The following is a 15755-nucleotide window of genomic DNA, read 5'->3' as shown; positions in this document are numbered from 1 at the left end:
AGCTGTTTAGTATTAGAGGATGAAGAGATACCAGTGCCCAGCTCGCAGTCAGAAGCAATATTGGTCAATCACTTTGGGATATTGGCTCGGATTGCCGCATAAATAAATACTAAATAGGAGATAGCTCAGTAATGACACGTGGTACCTCAGTCGTTACAATTTTACATTCAGAGAGGGTACCCTCAATATTCACAACTTGGAATCTCTTGAGTATCCAACTTGCAACTCGGTGCACAACATAGGAGTTTACATAAGTTTGTCTAATTTTTTTCAATAGCAGCAACATGTGGTAGTGTTAAGAGCTTTGGCCATGTCAAGATAAGGAGCATGTACAGAGTGCCCACTGTCCACGGCCTCTGTAAACTTTTTTTCATTTTTGCTTTATCCAAAAAGTTGCCCCAATCAAACCTGAGTCTATTCATTCCCTGATAGTGGGGATCAGCAGCAGATCCACTGCAGTGAGCCATATGGGAGAGCTCTCATTCAGGCAGCCATTAGCACTGCTTGGGTCTTCATCAGCATCTCTTTAATGAAGACAATTTTACCACTGACTTAACCTATCCCCTGTGTGGAAGGGTCATATGACTGACATCCCTGTGGCTGCCCAAAATGCCTTCCCTATTGTAAGTACACAATCCCATACACCTGCATATTGAAGACTACCCCAGTGAGCATCTTAGTGGATAGCATTCACACCTTCATGTCACAAGCCTGCCTCTTTTCCCTCAATGTCTGCTACAACCCATAGCTGGCTCAACCTTCTCCCCCAAGAGATCATATCAAGCTCAAGAGCAGCTTCATCCTTCTACTCAACAGGGCTAGTTACCAATGTAACCTTTTCACATAAGCTTATTAGGTACAGGAGACATGACATGCCCTTCACAAAACCAAAGTGATTAGGTTCTAGATCAATTAAGTTGTCTGTATTTGGATAAAAGAGCTCTATGATACATTCTATGTTTTTTGCATATAAAGTCGGTGAGGCTGATGGGCTTATAATTATCTCAGTCTGTAGAGGGATTGCCCTTGTGTAGATCAGTTACAGTGGCTGTTCACCAGGAGTGAAGCACAAACCCTGTGGATAGGCTGAGGATGAAAAGTTTACATAGAGGCTCGGATTGTGCATTCTTGTCAGTGATACAAATGCAACTTGATATATTGCCTGGTCCCATGGAACTACTTTTTTTTTTTTTAGATATGACAAGGATTTTAAGATATATTCCAAGGTGATTTCAGAGGAAAAATACATTTGCAGGGTAAAGATAGCACTAAATATGTCTCCTAGTAGACTGACTATATTCCTGGGATCAGAATACATGCCATTATTATGTATGAGCTCAGTGCATAATTAGACATTATTCCTTAATTTCCAGTCATAATGGAAGAAAGATTTGTAGTTTTAATTGGTATTTATAGCAACCTTAAGCTTGTACTCTGCTTTACATTTTTAAAAGTGATCTTAAGTTCCTTGAAGGCATGTTTCAATGTGGTCTTCAGGAAGGAGAATGGAGATTTCTGACCTTTCATTTTCCTTCTTATAAATCTGTTATTATAAGCACCTGTTTAGATACTGGTAAAAGTAGGAGATGAAATGTGGCAGCCCTGTCAATTTGTTCCATTTGCAAGGGATTGTCGGGAATATGGCATAGGTCTTCTACACAGTGGTATTAAAGTGATTTTTATGATCTTTGGGGGCACACTGCTGAGTATCTGTATTTAGCAGTGAAGTAATAGCTCGATTTGTTAAGGGTGATTCATAGATCCAGAAAATCCAAGGTATGGGGTTGGAAAATTTAAGTGAGGTACTGCTGTTTCTGACAAATTCAGACACTTCCCAGAGTTACCCAATGGCCTGAAGGCTTGGTAAGTGCTAAACCCTTGTACAGAGTAAGTGTTGTCATTGTACTGAAATCGTATCTCAGTAACTACACAAATATGAATGTGTGGATTTGCAAGAAGGCCTCAGATTCTAGCATCCTTCTACTCAGGCTCCTAGCATTCAACAGTGCCACCTCCATGTTTACCAAATTTGAATTTGGTTGGAATGTCCCGCAGGGGGACTCTGCCTAAACAAGGCATTATGGGGGGTAGCAAATGTATGCAGAAACCCTGGTGTAAGAAGTATAAGCAATTCATGGTGAAACAGGAAATCTCACCTACTTCTCATCCTAAGCTAACATATACTAGACCTCCTTAGAATGACACCATCTGCTTAGCCAATTGTTAAAAGCCACTTATCTTGTCCTGGTTTCTAGGCATTAGAAGGCTCTTAAGAAAGGAAAAGCTCTTATGTTTTCTTGATGTTCTGCCAAAAAAGGCTTACTCGGTGAAGGGATCATAGGTGATTTGATCTGCAGTCTAAAAATAAGCACAGGATGGGACGTCGTTGTCACTGAGAGTGTTGGGGCATCATGGATTACTGTGACTTACTAATGCTTTCACCTGCAGCTTGCATGACAGGTACTCCCGATAACTTAGTTATCTTCTTGTCAGGCTTCAAAATAACCAGTTGTGGGAGTTAGCTGCTGAGAATGGGACACTGTAAAATCAATAAGAAAACATGTCTGAGTGATAAGCCAGTGCCAAGACTTGCTATGTTGACCTGGTTTTCTACTCATGAAAAATGCTTCAGGAAAGTAAACTAACAGGGCTAAAGCATCAAAACCTCACCCAGAGACAATAAAGACATATTCTATGCTGACAACCAATCTATAGCCAAAAATAGTAAAGGGAGAGGATGTGAATGTAAACAGCATTTCATTTACAATCTCAGCTTTACCAAACATCCCAGAGATCAGTTGTATGACAAGACAATCATTAATGATTCAAAGGTTGGCTTGAGACCATACACAAGACGAAGAGACCACTAAAGAAAAAGAATCATTGGGGCCCTAAATACATACTCTAGACTTTTATTTTTTTTATACCACTCCACCTGTTTCTTGCTCTCCTTAAAGATATGGTCCATCCTTTGGCCTTTGAGTGTCCTTTCTGGTCAAACTTCAACTCTACTTATGTACGTCACCAAGCACACATCAAGGACTGAAATGTTGCCTGGCGGAACCAACAAGCAGTCTTGTTAAACTGTTGGTCTCTCATACAGTTGAAAACAGCATGTGAATGCCCTGGATAAAAATAAAAGTAAAGCTGACAAAGATCTTCCTTAAGGATATGATGACCATAAACATACCTTGCAGGTTTAGGCTATTGGCATCTTTTCTTTTAGCACTAAATGCAGGTACTTTACTGCCACAGTTGCCAATATATCCAGAAAGAGCAAATATAGTAATGTAATGAAGACATAGATTTGTAGTACAGTACCATTTAATCCATCAATGGAGAATGATAACGTAAACACAGTAAAAATGGCTTCAATGAACACTGGGAACAATATGGATAAGAGAGAGTGCAACTATGGATCATCATCTAAGTATGTGCTATCTGTTAGGAGCCACCTGAAAGTAAGATAATGTGTTATAAATATATGCACTATCTTCTGAAGTAAGCCTTTTTCTTCATTAAAGAACGCTACCCACATATTCTGGAGACAGAACAGACAAGGTGTTTCAATGTTTGCCCAGTTTTATTTCAGTAGATAACAAAACACCCACAAATCTTAATATGCTTCAGTTATAACACATGAACAAAACAAACAGTACAAACTATACAGTATGAGTAAAAAATATACTCGAAAATAGGTATACTGTAAACACACTTTGAAAGACAGAAGTGATCCAGGGTGAGAAGAAACAAAACCGTGTTCAGCTCTTTCTAAATCAACAATAAAGAACTGTATTGCTTAAAACAGAAATGCCTGACTACTAACAAAATGTAGCCAATAATCAGCATGCATGTTGCATGCATTTAAACCCGCAAAAACATAATGCAATTTTTAATATGAAATGCAACTATTCAACTTCAATGAAGAAAATGTAGTTTGTAGTTGGACAGCAGTAAATAAAGAATAAAATTAAAAAAACAGTTTCAACCTGAAACAGTTTTTAACTTTTTAATATACTTAACGGTCACTATTTCTGTGTGCTAGAACTACTGTGCATCTGTCTTTTAAGATATCAGTCATTTTAAAGTCACTGGTCGAGATCTACACCAAGCTACTTCAGGATCCCACAGATATAAGCAACTGTGAACAAGGTAATGTCAGGAATTTAGTAATTTGTTCCAAACCAATTATTTACTTTATCAGTGCTAAGGTATAGCACAAGATTAGTTAAGTAGTATTGATCTGCTTCCCATTCCAGAACCATATGAATCTTGCCTTCAGCATCACAGTAATGAAGGTTGAGGCTCTGACCTGTGTAGTCATAGCAAACCGAAGAATTAGCAGAGGGACGCAAACTAACTGGTGTGCTAACACACCAAAATGGCTTCTCCTCATCATCCAAAACAGTTACATCCATCAGGCAACAATTCTGAAAACAAAACAAAAAAAACTTTACACTCAATAATGAAAAGTCAATATTCAAAGAAATGTAAACTGTGCCAGAAAATGAACTGTGAAATGTCATTTTTACTAACAAAAAATGAAGCTGAAACATTTATAATTTTATATCAGCTTAACCGATTGGTCTCTAAATATTTCCTTTAACCAAGATTACTGCCTACCTTTTCAGGACAGCAAAACTGTTATGATGGCATTTACAGCCAGCCATCAATTTATTCATCATCACCAGTACAGAAGAATGTAGAGTTACATTGCTGTAGTCAATACAGTCTGAGACAAGAACAGGCTATCTATAAAGCTGTGTATCATCTTAACTATTTTCACAGAATTATACTGGAGTTTCTGTTACAGAAGCCATCAAAATCAGTGATAAACAGAAGCTCTTGTCCTGAATGAAAAATATTTGACCCTCACTAATGCTCCAGCATTTAAATTTAGAGATGTATAGTGGCATACAAATAACAGAATACAGGTCTTCACTTTTTAACTTGGACTACATCTGAGAATTGGAAAAAGTAGCCAACTCCTTTGTAAGTTGTCTGCTGTCCTCCAGTCTCACAGGAAAGGAGGCAGACTATTCTAAGTTATAGATTAACTGAGATGGTAAGTTTTTTTTTTTTTGGTTATATCTGACATCAAGGTCCTCAGAGGGATACTGTGGCTGGGTTGATTCATCATCACCTTCATTTTTCTATGTGGGGTTGGGGTGTCCCGTCAATTGTCAATGTCTCTCTTGATTCAGTGCAACTATCCTACCTTCTTCAAAAGTCATGCTTAACTGTCACAGGTCTTCTCTCACACAATCCGTCCATCCCTTTGCTGTATGCCATTGTTTCCTCTTACCTTCTTCCTGTCTCAACCAAGTCATCTTAAACAGATTATTTGCTTTCCTGCTCATGTGCCTGAGACACCTTAATCTGTTCTCCTTGACATTCACTGCAATCGAGCTACTTTTGCTTCTGTTCTGATGTCCTTATTTCTTGTCTGTCCAGTAGTGAACATCCTACCACCCATCTCAATAACTTCATCTCCATCACCTCTAGCATCCTCAACTGCTCTGCTTTAACTGCCCAGGCTTTTGTACAACATAGTACTGGTTGTACCAGTTTGGCAAACCTTATCATTCAGCTTCTTTGGCAATCTTCTGTCACACTACCTCTGACATTGTACCAGTTGGCTGCAGCACTTCTGATTCTAGCTTTCATCTCCTCATTCAGACCTCCCTTCCCCTCAACCAGACCTCAAAGATACTTGAAGTTATTAACCTGTTCCATTATTTTTCCATCTATATCAGTTCTCAGCTTCTAATTGTTTTCCATTTGCTGCCATGACATTCCATTTCATCCCTTGTGTCTTTATCACCAGTATGAACAGCAGTGGGCTCAGACCTGACTCTTGAATGCACACATAACCTCCCCAACTTGAAATTCCTCTGCAAGTCTGAACACTGTTCGTACTTGTGCCATTGGTCCTTGTAAATGGCTTGCACTAATTTTATCAGTGTTTCCAGGACTCTGAAGCATTTCAGAACTGCCCAAATCAGATTTCATGGGACTTGTCATATACTTATTTCAAGTCTAGAAATGCCCAATTGGACTCTTCCCTCATCTCTATCTTCTTCTCAACTGTTTCCTTGCAAACATCAGCTTCATTGTTCTGCATTCTGATCTGAAGCTTGAACTGCTCATGTCACATCTTACTTTCTAATACTTTGCTTATTCATTTATCAACCACCCTTTCCAGCACTTTTATGTAGTGTGACACGAGTCTGATACCTCTATACTGCCCACAGTTGTGTATATGACCTTTGTTCTTGTACACATCACTATAATGCTTGTTCTCTAGTCATCTGGAATACACCTTTCCCCTACATACTGCTGTGAGTACCTCCTGCAGCCATTTCTCCTCTATCTCACCCGACATCTTGATAATATCTGCTATGTCCTCGTCTGAGCCTGCTGCTTTCACCGACAATTTTCCTTAGTGCTGTTTTTACTTTTTCTAGGGTTGGCTCTTCTTCCTCTTTCATTGTGGACTGTGTCTGGGGCAGCACTTTTTTATGGAGTTTTCTTCATTCAGAAGTCGTTGGAAGCACTCCTTAAAAACTGACTTTAATGCCCTGTAGACTGGTGAGGAGGTTGTTGCTGGCCTCCCTTATGAAGAATGTCTCATGATTATTTTCCTTATCTTTCTGTCTTTGCCTTGCAGCCTGATAAACATTTCTTTGCACCATCTGCAGAATCACTTTCCAGAAGCTGGTAGAATGCCTCTGATGCCTTGTTCCTTGCTACTGCGTCTGCTCTTTTGGCCTCTTTGTGAGTGAGTCAGTACTCCTCCTTAGCCTTACCTGTCTTTTTTTCTAACTCCCACTTTTTTTTGCTCTACCTCTGTTTTTGATAACTTCTTGGGCTTTCAGTCCATGGGTTGATTCTTAAACACTATAACCACATGGACAGGAAGAGCTAGCAAATCTCAATAGGAACAGTAAGAACTAATATTTCCTTGAACATCTGCAAAGAAATACAATACAAAAGTCCCAACTCCAAGTACACAACATTGAAGGTTGATTGGGTAAGGGAGTAACAGGGACTCCATTGCTGGGGCTGCAGAAACTGCCAAAGGCAGATCAAGCAAGCACTGCCGGTAGCTAGTTTTATTGAAGAAGACAATGTCACAACTTAGGCTAGTGAATGGAATACCCAATGATGCTGAGATACCAGTTATACCCAACCCATTAGAATTGACAATTAAAAGCTCCACACACTACTTATGCCTATGATCAGACTACAAGTTCAAGTCAGGACCTGTTGCATCTGAAAAGCAGGCCTCCACTCAAAAAAAGCAGTGCTTTTGTGAGGGAAGACCCTCCCTAATTTTCCAGCTCTAGATCCCCTAGACAGAACCAGGAGATGAAGGGCTTGGCAAAGGTTTGGGACATCCATCTTAAGAGAAGTGTTAGGATGAGGGGGCAGTGCTTCTGCTGGTCCCAAAGCAATTGGCCTGCCACAGAAGACAGTGCTATCAGTAGTGGAATTATTCCACAGCTGAATCCCCAGATCATGGGCCCAAGGCGTCCATCCCTAGCTGGCTCAGCTATCACATCTGAAGTTACAGAACTACAGGGAGACTAACTCCATGAGGAAAAAGGGTAGCCCACAGCAAGAAAGGCTGCCAACCAACTGGATTTGAGATCTCATCTTGCCTTCCAGCCATGAACAATAGCAGAGCCTGCATCCAGTCTCTCAAATGGAGAAGGAACCCCGCAAAATACACACTGAACTGCAGAAGTCCAAGGCTGACTGAGTAGGTAATAGGTGCCATGATTCAATGGAGAACCATTCCCACTTATGCAAAAATTGGAAACCTTCCAGGAGCTCCAAAGTATTTATGCTGGACACCAGCCAAAGGTTGATGGGACTCAGCAAACCCAAGGTCCCGGCCAGGAAGCAAAATAGAAGCCAGGTGCCCTTCCTTACAGGAAAAAAGGAAAGTACAGTTTTGTACCTACCATAAATGTAGATGTCCGATAGATATGCAACTGCAGTCATAACATATGGGTTGTCCTGCCTCAGGCAGCCCTCGGTCGGCCGAATTCCAAAGTCTGGGTTTGGCGTCGGCTGGTGTCACCTCCTCTCCGACGTCACAACGGCTGGAGTATAAAGGCATCGGCCGACGCCATCTTCTTCAGTGTTTCTTGCCCCAGATGCCAGGTGCCCTCCTAGGAAGGCTAAATTTGGTGAATGGATAAACAATTCCAGACATGCACAACAGTAATAAACAGATACACCATAGGAGATACCCCCAGCTAAAAGGAACAGGGAGAATGGACCCATAAAGAAAAGAAAGAGGGGAAGGAGGGAGGGAAAATCCGACTGCAGTTGCATATCTATCGGACATCTACATTTACGGTAGGTACAAAACTGTACTATGTCCTTCAAGAATGCAACTGCAGTCATAACATATGGGTTGAATACCATAGCCAAGCTGGGGGTGGATGGAGCTAAGAAAAGGATGGTGTAGCTAAAATGCCCTGCAGGACTGCCGAAGCAAAGCCTGCTCGGGATCTGGAGTATAAAGGCAGGTTGTAGTGTTTGGTAAATGTATGCACGGAGCTCCATGTAGCAGCCTCTAGAATGTCCTTTGTAGCCACTCCTCTTAGGAAAGCTGTGGATGTGGCTATAGCTCTGGTGGAATGTGGCCTAATACTGGCTGGCACACTTTTTCCATGGTAAGAATAGCAGAATCTGATGCAGTGTCCAATCCATTTTGAAATCGTTTGCTTGGAGATTGCTTTTCCTTGTATTCCTGAAGCATAGGCTACAAACAGCTGGTCAGACTTTCTGGTGGCCTTAGTTCTGTCCAAGTAGTAGCGTAGTTGCCTGTGTATGTCCAAGGTATGCAGCAGTCTTTCCCCTCTATTTTGAGGATTGGGGAAGAAAGTAGGAAGGTGAATTGCCTGATTTAGAGACACCCTGGAAATTACCTTTGGCATGAAAGAAGGATTTGTTCTTAGAGAGACTCTGTCCTGATGAAAAATTAGGAAGGGAGGTACTGCCATGAGTGCATGCATCTCCGAGACTCTTCTTGCTGATGTGACTGCCAATAGAAAAAACGTTTTCCATGATAGAAATTGCATCTCTGAGGTTGCTGCTGGCTCAAAGGGAGGAAGAGATAATTTTTCCAATATGAAATTGAGGTGCCATGCAGGTACTGGTTGTTTTCTGGGAGGCTTGATATTCTTTATCCCTCTCAGGAACTGTCTTAGCAAAGGATGTGAGAACACTGGTGGATCACAATTGTATCTTGCTGAGATTGCTGAGGCATGAATCTTTATGGAAGAATATGAGAGTCCAGAATGAAGCATTTCTGCCAAGTATTCCAATATCTGAGGTATACTCAGTACTGTAGTATCCTGACCCCTGTTGGCAGCCTAGATGCTGAATCTCTTCCACTTGGCTGAATAGGTTTTTCTGGTGGACGGTCTGCGTGCTTCCAATAAGATGTCCTGAACTGCCTTGGAAAGAGTGGAAGCGGAAGGAGTTAAGGTAACCTCCAGGCTGTCCGATGTAATGTTTTCAGGTTTTGGTGAACAGTCCTGTAGTTGTGTTGTGTTAGGAGCAGGGGCCATAGGGGCAGAGGCCACGGTTTGGTCCGAGTTATGCTCAACAGCAATGGGTACCAGTGTTGCTTTGGCCAGTCTGGAGCTATCAAAATGCCTGTTGGTTGTTCTGCTTTGATCTTCAGGATCACCTTGGTCAACAGTGGCAGAGGAGGAAATGCATAAATTTTTAGGGAATTCCAGCTGAAGGAGAGAGCATCCGTTGTCCAGGCTAGAGCATGGTGGGTCCTGGTACAGAACTTTTCCAGGTGATGATACGTGTGAGACACAAAGAGATCTATCTCCGGTCTTCCCCATGTCTTTGTTATTTGTGAGAAAATGTGGGGATGCAGCATCCATTCGTGTGGATCCAAGAAATTTCTGGTCAGCATGTCCGCCAGTATATTGTCCTTGCCTGGCACAAACTGGGATTGCAGGTGCATCTTCAAACTCAGTGCTTTTTCCCAGAGAATCATTGTTAGTCTGCAGAGGGGGTATGAATGAGTCCCTCCCTGCTTGTTTATATACCACATGACAGTGGTGTTGTCTGTCCTTATTAGTAAATGTCCTTGTTGCAGTGATTTTTCGAAACTCTCGATTGCATGTATCACTGCCAACATTTCTTTTTGGTTTATGTGCAGATGTCTTTCCTTTGGTGTCCATTGATCTTGAACGCATCTGCCCTCCATGTGCACCCCCCATCCATGATCTGAGGCGTCTGTTGTAATTATTTGACCTGCTTGAGGTCTGTTGAAAGACATGCCTTTGTTTAATTGACTTGCTTGAGCCCACCACAAGCATTCTTTTTGCAGACATGGAATAAGTGGGATTACGTCCTCTAGGCTTTGGCTGTGTTGGGACCATAAGCTTTTCAAATACCATTGCAGCTTTCTCATATGACGTCTTGCCAAAGGTATCAGAAGAATGCATGATGCCATGAATCCCAGGGCCTGCAGGAGTTTCCTTGCAGTCAGCTGGGAGAGCTGTGCTAGGCCTTTGAAGTACTCTGGTAACTGCTGTTGTTTTTCCTCTGTGAGGTAGGCCATTTGCGTTTGTGTGTCCAGTTTGGCTCCTAGGAAAATAATCTGTTGGGATGGCAGTAGTCTTGATTTCTGAATGTTGACTGTGTATCCCAAGGCCTGTAGTAATTACATGACATAGTCCAAGTTTTTTATTAAGGTTTGTTTGTTGTCTGCTTGTATGAGGCAGTCGTCCAGGTAGGGGTATATTTGAATTCCCTGGAGTCTGCAGTGTGCCACTACTGATGCCAGGCATTTCGTGAACACTCTGGGTGCAGTAGATAAGCCAAACAGCAATGCTGAGAATTGATAATGCTCTGTCCCTGCAAGAAATCTGAGGTATCTTCTGCAGTTTTGTCTGATTGGGACATGCAGGTATGCCTCCTTGAGGTCCAGAGTGACCAGCCAAGACCCCTTGCCCAGCATGGGAAGGAGCTGCTGTAACGTCAGCATTTTGAACTTTGGCACAATGAGAAAGGTATTTAGAATAGACAGGTCCAGTATAGGCCTCCATTTGTTTTCCTTTCTTGGAACAAGGAACAGTCTTGAATAAAATCCCTGGCCTTGTTCCTGAGGAGGTACCTTTTCTATTGCTTTTATACTTAATAGCTTTCAAACTTGAATGAGTGCCTCTGCCCTTTGATGGTGTGGCAGGTTTGGCATGCCTTGTCTTGTAGGTAAAGTATGGAAGTGGAATCTGTATCCCTTGTCTATTAAATCCAGAATCCAGCTGTCCTTGGTTAAGATATGCCAGTTTTTTGAGAATAAGGATAATTTTCTGCCCAAGGGTGCTTCTGTCTGAGCCCTTGTAGGCGGTATGAAAGTCAAGTCATTGTGATTGTCCTTGTGGTGCAGCTGGACTGGCTGCAACACTTCTTTGATTTGTAGGTTGCCATTGGCGGCCCCTGTAGGAGCCTTGGTATTGCCCTTGGTCTCGGCCACGCCTATTCTTTCCCCTTTGAAACTTGTCCGAGTCTGGGAAGGACCAATTCTTTGAAGGCCAGTTTCTACTGAATCTGGGTGGCTGAACCTGTAGGAAATCCTTGACTGTCTGTACTGACTTAGCTTTTTCCTCAATGGACTTCAACACATCTTGTGCATTAGCACTAAAAAGCTTCTGTTTTTCTAGAGGTGCATCAAGTAATTTTACTTTGACATGGTCTGGCAGTGGCTGATCTTTTAACCAAGCATGTCTACGTATCACAGCCCCAGTCATAGCTGCCCTACATGAAGCCTCCAATGCATCATAACCACACTGAAGAAAAAGATTGTTAACCTGCTGAGTGTTATGTATGTGATCCTGCAATGCCTTTCTATCAATAGGCTCAGGAGAGGCTAATTTTTCTGTAAATCATCCAGTAAAAAATCCTGGTACTGAAACATATGAAAAAGGCAGTTAAGTGACCTCATGGCTAGGGTGGTAGAAGTATAAACTTTTTTACCCCATCTCTCCATAGACCTAGCTTCCCTATCCGCTGGCAAAGGATTCTTGGCAGAGGAGGTAGCCAACTCCCTTGGGACCCTGTGAAATAGTTTCTAAATCCACGGAGTGGGCCTTAAAGAGATGTTTGTGAGTGTCAGGGACTCTGTAATATCTGTCTGGCTTGACAGGAGCAGGGGGGAGAGAATCGGGGTTAGCACTGGAGTCGGAGAAAACATCATCCAAAACATCCATCACAGGAGGAATAGCTAAAGGTCTGTGCTGGGGAAGCTTTAGGAAGGTACGGAGCTTTTTCCTGGAATCAGAGAGTTCCTGACCCTGCCATTGGAAATGTTCCCTCATAGAATGCAGGACTTCACCAAACGAGAAATCCTCTGGGGGAGAGGCAGAGGGAATTGATTCCTCAGCATCAGAGTCCTCATAGGCCTGGAAGGATTCTTCTTGAATATCTGAATGCTCAGAATCCCTAGAGGCCTCATCTGAAGAGAGGTTTTCAGTCTGCTCAGTTCTAGGCCTTTTCTCTGCAGGAGGCTGAGAACCTCTGTCTGGGTGAGGCTGAGACCCCCTGATAAGGAAAATAAGGTCTGCAGCCAGAGACAATCTGTTTATCAGAAGAGGGGGCCTGGACAGCAGGCTTAGGATGTGTCTTGGCCTGGCTGGCGGCCTTAGCACGTGCAAAGGCCTTGATGGACATAGATACAGGAGGCCTGGCAGCCCCACGTGCAGGAGTGACCTTGTCCACCGGAATGGTGTCGGGTAAATCAAGAACTTCGGTTTCCGGAGGAAAATCAACAACTGGCACCGGAGAGGTCTCCGGGACCGAAGGACGAGTTAACGCTGTGTCATCAGCCTGGAGCGGTTGAATTACCACTTCCACAGGGACGGAAGCACTAGCGGAGGGTCTAGGAGTAGAATCGGTAGAGGACGCGGGCCGAGGATGCCAGTCCCGGTCCTTCCGTTTTTTGGAAGATTGAGTTGTCGGTTGATCCGACGGCATGATATACGCAAAGGATTCACCGAAAAAGTCTTCAGCAAATTCTGCCCGGCGCCTGAGAGTGCGCTTATTAAAGCAAGCACAGGCAGCACAGGCCGAGACGTAGTGGTCTGGGCCCAGGCAAGGAAGACAGTAAGAATGGAAGTCCTTATGAGGTATTTGTTTACCACAAGACAAACAATTATTAACTTTCTCAATTTGTTCTGACATCGGCTGAGGTAAGAAGAAATGTTCCCCAACGGGGTACTTAGCTTTTAGATGACTTCGGTACTGAAAACACAGGAGCTGACCGACCGGCACTTGCGAACTGCTTCTGCTTCGGGCACCGCGCGGCAAGAAAGACTGAAGAAGATGGCGTTGGCCGATGCCTTTATACTCCAGCCGTTGTGACGTCGGAGAGGAGGCGACACCAGCCGACGCCAGACCCAGCCTTTGGAATTCGGCCGACCGAGGGCTGCCTGAGGCAGGACAACCCATATGTTATGACTGCAGTTGCATTCTTGAAGGACATCTACTCTGACCAGATCTCTAGCAGGCTCAAAAGCTATCTCCCAGCTCACAGGAAATCTGATGAAACCAATTACATTCCTGAAAAAGGAGCAAGGAACAAGGGCCACCCCAAAAAGGCAAGACCCTTCCAAACCTTGTAGATTAGTGGGAAGGAAAGCAGGTCATGCTCAGAAGCAGACAGGATTAGCCTTTCAAGTGACCCAATTTAAAGACTGAATCTGGTACCAGCCACACAGAGGTCACAACCACCACCCCATAAGGAAGTGGGGGGGGGCTCACAGAGGATGGCCAAAAAGTCCTAGTCTTCATAATGAAAGACACTGATGAGCTTGTGTGTAAAGCAAGCTAACAGATAACTGACAGTGGAAGCCAACTGTCCTTCATAGTGGTACAGTGATCTTCTCTGTATGACAGACTGATGATGCAACATATTTTATTGACAGCGATCTGTCAAATGTTTGTGTTACAAACTGAGTTAAGGCTATTAGGAGAAATCTGAGAGAGTACACCTTCAGATATGGTTGTCCTAGACTCTAGTGTCAGATTGTTAGAAACTGAGAAGCATGCTTCTAGTTGATTAAGGGTTTCTCTGTGATGTATTCTGTATGTTGTGAAAAGCTTACTGACCAATATAGAGAGAGGAGGTTTTTTTTTTGGGGGGGGGGGGTGGCAAATGTTTTAATCAGTTATGTTGATAGTGTGGTTGTCCTTCAGTATTTCAGAGTAAACAAAAAGCATCACAATGGATTTTGCAATTGCAGCTTGCTGTCAATTAAATATTTATAAATGGAGGTGAAGTCTCACTGCAGGTTTTCTTTAATGTCACTTAGTGAAGGGGCTGACTGATGGAGAAACATATCATTAGTATAAAGAATGATGGAACTGGATGAGACTGTGTTGGTGATGTCATTAGTAAAGACTAACAGTACTGACCTGATGTACTCCTCTGAGAGACACATGAGGAAAATGTTTCTGAAGTACAGCGTTGGTCATTATTAGGAAGAGTAAAGGTGCGGTTTGCAAGGGAGTTGGGCACCAGTTCATATCATTAGTACCAAAACCTATTTTCTGAAATTTATGCAACATGAGTTGGTGGTCAACTCTGTCAAAAGCCCTTTTAAGGTCAATGAATACTTCACATTTATTCATTTGTCATTGTTGACTGGGAAAGTCCGACTGGTCAGAGTCCACTTTCAGAGGAGGCTGGGAAGAAAAGCTCCAATGCAGTACATTTATATTAACAAGTAAATATCAGACAGTTCTCATAGAAACAACAGTTACATTTCTCATATAAATATAATTACAAGATGTACAGCAAAGTATTTTCATCAACAATTATAAGTCTATATGGTTCTTGTAGCACTAAAATCTTGCAGAAAGTAAATGGATTGATACATTTCAGTAAAGAGCAGTTTGCAAGGAGTTCAAAACACGTAATGAAGTAAGTCACACAATTATGTAAAAGGAGAGCTTTTAGTATTGTATAGGTCTGTGAAAGTATGACATATAATGAAGTAAGTTACAAAATGATGTAGGAAGGGAAGCGAGATAGTTGTAGCGTATAGGAGGATAGTGGTAATGGCATATGACTGAGAGAGGATGGGAAAGGACTGGTTATATTTAGGCTGCCTGTTCCAAATTGGTATATCTAGAAGATTTATAACTTGGGTATACAGGGGGTGCATGAGAGGGTTAGACTGGTGAAGTGGGCTATTGGAAAAAGAAAAAGATGAGGAGTGTTGTTTAAGAGGGGGATGAAAATGGGTGCTTTGATTCAAGTGCACAAGGGAAAGTTGTAGGGATGTAGTGATGCAAATAGTGGAGGGCAAAAAGTTAGTGATAAGCTATAAGACGTTTGTGCTTTCACTACAGGTCTCAACCTGGTAAGGAACATGAGCATGTCCAGGAATGGGTAAGTAATTGTCTTGGCGAGATTTTATAGCTTGTGGAGTTCGTTAGTCATTCTTACTTGTTTGGGGATGGTGTTCCAAAGTTTGGAGATGCAACAGGAGTATAATGAGTACCCCCAATGAACTACATGCTTTAGTGGAACTTAGAAGAAATTTATCACCAGAACGGAGGACTCTTTTGGGTGTAGAAGAATAAGAAGTTATGTACTCACCATAAAGTTCCATCTGAGTAGGTATCTTCATTTGTCTGCAACCTTTGGGATACGGATCCGATCTCTGATCTGAGCCGGCAACTTCTATCATAGCATAGATCCGAGCTCC

General features: G+C 42.5%; 1 protein-coding gene across 1 annotated transcript in view; it reads right to left on the bottom strand.

Moving 5' to 3' along the window:
* Positions 1–3564: 3564 nt before the first annotated feature.
* Positions 3565–15755, bottom strand: part of FBXO15 (F-box protein 15) — a 1391649-nt gene continuing 1379458 nt past the window's right edge. The window contains exon 10 of the mRNA XM_044067129.1: positions 3565–4430. Coding sequence (XP_043923064.1) covers positions 4167–4430 — 264 coding nt within the window. The 3' untranslated portion in view covers positions 3565–4166. The remainder of the gene's footprint in view (positions 4431–15755) is intronic.

The sequence above is a fragment of the Protopterus annectens genome, chromosome 3.part1, assembly GCF_019279795.1.
Source record: "Protopterus annectens isolate FY-2018-M chromosome 3.part1, PAN1.0, whole genome shotgun sequence".
Lineage (NCBI taxonomy): Eukaryota > Metazoa > Chordata > Ceratodontiformes > Protopteridae > Protopterus > Protopterus annectens.
The sequence above is the reverse complement of the archived record's forward strand: the minus strand, read 5'-3'. Positions and strand labels throughout refer to the sequence as shown.